Genomic DNA, 4,873 nt, shown 5'->3' on the forward strand with positions numbered 1-4,873 from the left:
GAATTAGTATTTTCTGTACAGTGAATGGCACGTAGTGCACTATATAGGGGACAGGGAACGATTCAAACAGTGTAAATATGCTTTCCATTGAGGAAAAGAAGAAGTCTGGTTTCGCGCTGTGTCACGCTAACCACCGCAGCGCACACACACTCTGCTCCGGTCCAGAGACACGATAGCACGAAGCGGATCACATGCGCGAGTCGGCGCAGACCACAAAATGTGGCTTTACGGAGCTCAACGGCTCGGTTCTAGCCCAAGCTGTGATATAAATGAACGCTATTGGCTATTTTAAAAAGGGGCGGGTCTGCTTGATATGTCTTCCTGTTTCAGTTAAAATGACGTCAACACATAGAGTAACGCTGCGTGTTTCTAAGCATTTCAGGGGACTTTTAAGGCAGTGTATAGTGGTCTCAAAACATATTTGATCAAATATATTGATCATTCTTCTCTCCATTTTATTTATTTATTTATATTAGTATTTTAGAGGATGGGTCAAATCCACATGCTTTTTTTGTATTTTATGTAACGTTACTCAGGTTGAATAGTTGAAGCGGACATCTAAGGACATGATCAGATCATTAGTGTCTGCCAAGCCTTGGTAATCTATCTGGGTGCTTTAAAGTTTAATTTACTTTTGAGATCTATTGGGTTATTGCACAAATCATTTTGGGAAATAACTGCAGTGATTTAGTTTTCCTCTCTCCTAAATGCTGTTTCATCCATTTAGCCTTGCAGCTGTTCCACCACAATATCTCCTTCAGTTGGCAAATTGTAAGGTTTTATTTGCTTAAGTAGAACTAATATTTATTCCGAAAGGGCCTAGACCCTTACTTACTCAGCCAGTGTCATGTTTGGATATGCACACAAACCTGATCTCTGCTCTAGTTCATAGGCACACACTCGCAGTCACACTGACACATTTGATGTCTAAAAGCATGCCAGACATATTTCCCCCAATTTAAATCCTTCTTTACATGATAAATATTAACGCTGCAGTGGAATAAAAACTGTTTCACCGTATGTTATTTGCCTAGGAGTGCCATGTAACTGTAGCACAGTCAAGTGTTATGTCTAAAACAGTGGTTTTCAATCCTGGTCTTGGGGACCCACCGCTCTGCACATTTTGTGTGTCTCCCTTATTTACACACACCTGATTCAGATCATCAGTTCATTAGGAGAGAGCTCATGAACTCAGCTGAGTGTGTCAGATAAGAGAGACATACAAAATATGCAGAGCGGTGGGTCCCCAGGACCAGGATTGAAAACCACTGGTTCTAAAAGAAAGACTTGCCATTTTTAATTCCTATTGCACTTATATTGGGTATAGAAAAGATAAAATAATCACATTTTGTTGCTTTGCAGCCTGAAATGAAGACGGACAGTTTTTGTTTTATCCAGCTGTATTTATTAAGCCCATTAGAGTATATTTAGAGGTTTTTTTTCTTCTTCTTCTTCTTTTTTTTTTTTTATGCTCCCCACTCCACAAAGCAGAGGTCTGATTAATCAATACCCCCGTGCTCGCCGAAAGCAGAGCTGTTTGCAGAGCTTCCCAAAGGGTTCAAGAGAGCCTCTCTTACTCTGTTGCCCAAAGTCATATATCAAATGACACCATACTGACACTTCAAAAAATAGTTTACTGAATTACTTAAAATAAATATAAATCAGCAAATGTAAACAATATTTATTTATTTAGCAAATAAAAATCGGTAACACTTTAGAATAGGGAACACATATTCACTAACTAAGAGTTTTCCCTGAACAAACTCCTAATATGCTGCTTATAAATAGTCAGTATTGGGGTGTATTAAGGGATCTAAAATACGGTCATGCAGAATAAGGCATTAATATGTGCTTTATAAGTACTAATAAACAGCCAATATGCTAGTAATATGCATGCTAATAAGCATCTAATTTGCAGCCTGAAATGAAGACGGACAGTTTTTGTTTTATCCAGCTGTATTTATTAAGCCCATTAGAGTATATTTAGAGGTTTTTTTTCTTCTTCTTCTTCTTTTTTTTTTTTTATGTTTTCACAATTTGCTTTGTCCCTTTACCCTTCAAGTGCACTCTGAGGTGGGCGAAAAAGGTTGAATTGCAGGCTGGGTACTGGCCCGTGGGTGAAGTTCAAGTTCTTCTCGTTCCTGCTCCTTACATTAAAGGTGTGATTACCTTACCCGACACCTCCAGGCATGCCAGAGAGATGGAACCGAGCGTGTAAAACATTCTCATTTTCCCTCCTCTGTGAGCACAGGGCCGAGGAGGCCTGCAGCTCTGCCGAGATGAGAAAGGTGGTTAATCTGTCACCGGCTCATGCCAGGTTTGCTGCCTGGCCATGCATTGGCTTTGATCTGGCATTATAAACAACGCAAACTGCAGAAAGCAAGCACCCTCCAAGACGCATTATCTTGAGCAGAACAAATAAAAGGAGTGATAATGCCTCGTGGGCAGACGCAGGCACCCGGCCTTATCTGGCTGGCTGATTGACTGTGCTTGTACTGACTCCCAGCCTGCTCCGGACTGACCTTAGTGTGCATGAAGGTAAATAACCCATCAGGCTGCGTTGCCTGAAGCCATACACTGTTTTAGCTGTTCTGAGCAGCACATGACTGACCAAACAGCTCATTTGATTTGTGTCTGATTAACTAATTTAAAGATCTCAGTCCTTGTCTTTGGTCACCTAAATCTTATTTTTATACCTCCAGGTGAGGTATCGTCCCTGAACAGGACATGGTCATTGATCTTGATTCATTTGCTCATCTCTGGGTTGCTGTATTCAGCATGAGACTGATATGAGACAGATAGAGCAGAATGACCTAGAATCAGACAGATCTCCAGACAGCTGCATTCCAGTAGCTGATGGCTATCCATAAAAAAGTGCTGTAAAAAAGCCATTAGCTGAACCTTGCTGATGGCAGAGTGCTGTATGGTAAAGCCAAGTGTAAGATTTCTGGACCATGTCTTGGGAGGAAGGTTTGCCATCAATTCATAGAGCTACATTTATTCACACAGGGTGCGTTCTTGTGTTCAATAAACAGCTAGAATAGGATTTCAAGACGCTGTCTTATAAAACTATGCTCTTGACACAAGATGCTGAAAAAACAGGGTGGGATTCAACAGCCATCTGACACATGTATACATAGACCAACAATTTAAAAATAGCATATACTGTAGGAGTGGTAAACACAAGAAGCACGGGACGCACTGTTGCAGTTTCATGGTTCGTCTGTTTTTAGATGTTTAATAAATACAAAATCCAGGTTAGATATTCAGGTTTTTCGTGCCAGTAACCAAGATCTGGTGATCAGTTCCGAAACCTCTTCATCCCAGCACCTAGGTGTGACTACCAACACTTCTTTCTCATTCCTTTCAAGCGTTTCACTGCACATTTTTTAGAGATTTTATCTGTCTTTGCCAGAAACTCTTTATGAAAACATAATCTTTCTTATGACTAACACCAGAGAAAATTCCAACAGAAGTCAGGTTGCATTCCTTAAAGTTGGCATGAAAAAAAAAACAATGATCTTATTTTGAATGATTCATCCATGCATATGTTTCATTTTAATATATGTATTTTTTCTGACCTAGTAATTTTTAAGTTAAGATATAACTTAAATTAAAAAAAAAACTTCTCCAATATTTTTTACAAATATTTTTTCCATAATCTGTTTAACTTGAATTTTTATCCCAATACATAAGAAAATCTGCTACCTCTGTTACATTGTGACTTTAAGCCAAATTTTGAAGGAAAGGCATTGCTGTATTGTTCATACTGTTCACTCAAGACCCTAAACTTAAAAAAAACTTTCTGTAATGTTGATTTCATACATTTTATTGATGATTGTTCATTTCCGAATCCTAACCAACTCAAATCTCAAAGCTGGTTGTGAGCTTCTTTCCTTTCTCTTCTCACCACTCTAGGTGCAGGACATCTGCTTCAGCCATGACTGCCGCTGGGTGGTGATCAGTACTCTTCGAGGTACATCTCATGTCTTTCCCATCAATCCGTACGGTGGAGCGCCATGTGCACGCACACATGTGTCTCCACGTGTGGTGAATCGCATGAGCCGTTTCCAGAAGAGTGCCGGACTAGAGGAGATCGAGCAAGAGCTGAGCAGCAAACAGGGCGGCCGATGTAGCCCTATTCCTGGCCTTTCTAGTAGCCCATCTGGATCACCACTACATGGTTAGCAAAAACCTTTTTGTTTTTTGGAAACATTATGCACCTCTTGCACGTCTGAAATCCTTCATAAGTTAGTAACACTAGTTCTTCTTGTCCAAAACCTAGTGAGATGGTAAAATTATCCATTTTTAATTACCCTGAACTATATTGTTTGGTAACATATTGAATTAAATAGAAATGTCAGTATTTAATTATTTACATTTCTCGTGTATTTACATTTCTTGTCCACCATCTTGAATTCATTTTCACTGAGCTCATAGGAAGCTTACTAGAATTTGAAACGGAGCAAGTAGATCCTGGCCATTCAGGGGTTAATCGAATCACCCTAGAAGACCTTGGGATTGAGCCTGTTGACCTCTGTCATAACACTGTGATGTTTGTCAAACACTGTCTCTGGCTGCAAACACACTCACACTTGACCACGTCTGACCGTTACGTACATACCGCTTTATAAGTACTAATAAACAGCCAATATGCTAGTAATATGCATGCTAATAAGCATCTAATTAATAGTGAGAATTGGTTCTTAAAATAAAGTGTTACCTATAAAACAAATTCAAATCAAAATAATCTGGCTATTGCATTCAGCATCACCACATTTTTCAAGTTAAAATTTAAACTTTATGGACTATATAAATATAATTTAATATAATTCCATCCATCCATCCATCCATCCATCCATCCATCCATCCA

The 4,873-nt window shown here is 39.2% G+C and overlaps 1 protein-coding gene across 1 annotated transcript in view; it reads left to right on the forward strand.

Annotated features, from left to right (window-relative positions):
• LOC107685068 (breast carcinoma-amplified sequence 3-like) overlaps positions 1-4,873 on the forward strand; it is a 269,249-nt gene that overhangs the window by 76,630 nt on the left and 187,746 nt on the right. The window contains exon 15 of the mRNA XM_016481528.1: positions 3,919-4,183. Within this exon, the coding sequence (XP_016337014.1) occupies positions 3,919-4,183 (265 nt within the window). The remainder of the gene's footprint in view (positions 1-3,918; positions 4,184-4,873) is intronic.

This window comes from Sinocyclocheilus anshuiensis, unplaced genomic scaffold (genome assembly GCF_001515605.1).
Source record: "Sinocyclocheilus anshuiensis isolate Anshui unplaced genomic scaffold, SAMN03320099.WGS_v1.1 scaffold914, whole genome shotgun sequence".
In the NCBI taxonomy this organism is placed as follows: Eukaryota; Metazoa; Chordata; class Actinopteri; order Cypriniformes; family Cyprinidae; genus Sinocyclocheilus; species Sinocyclocheilus anshuiensis.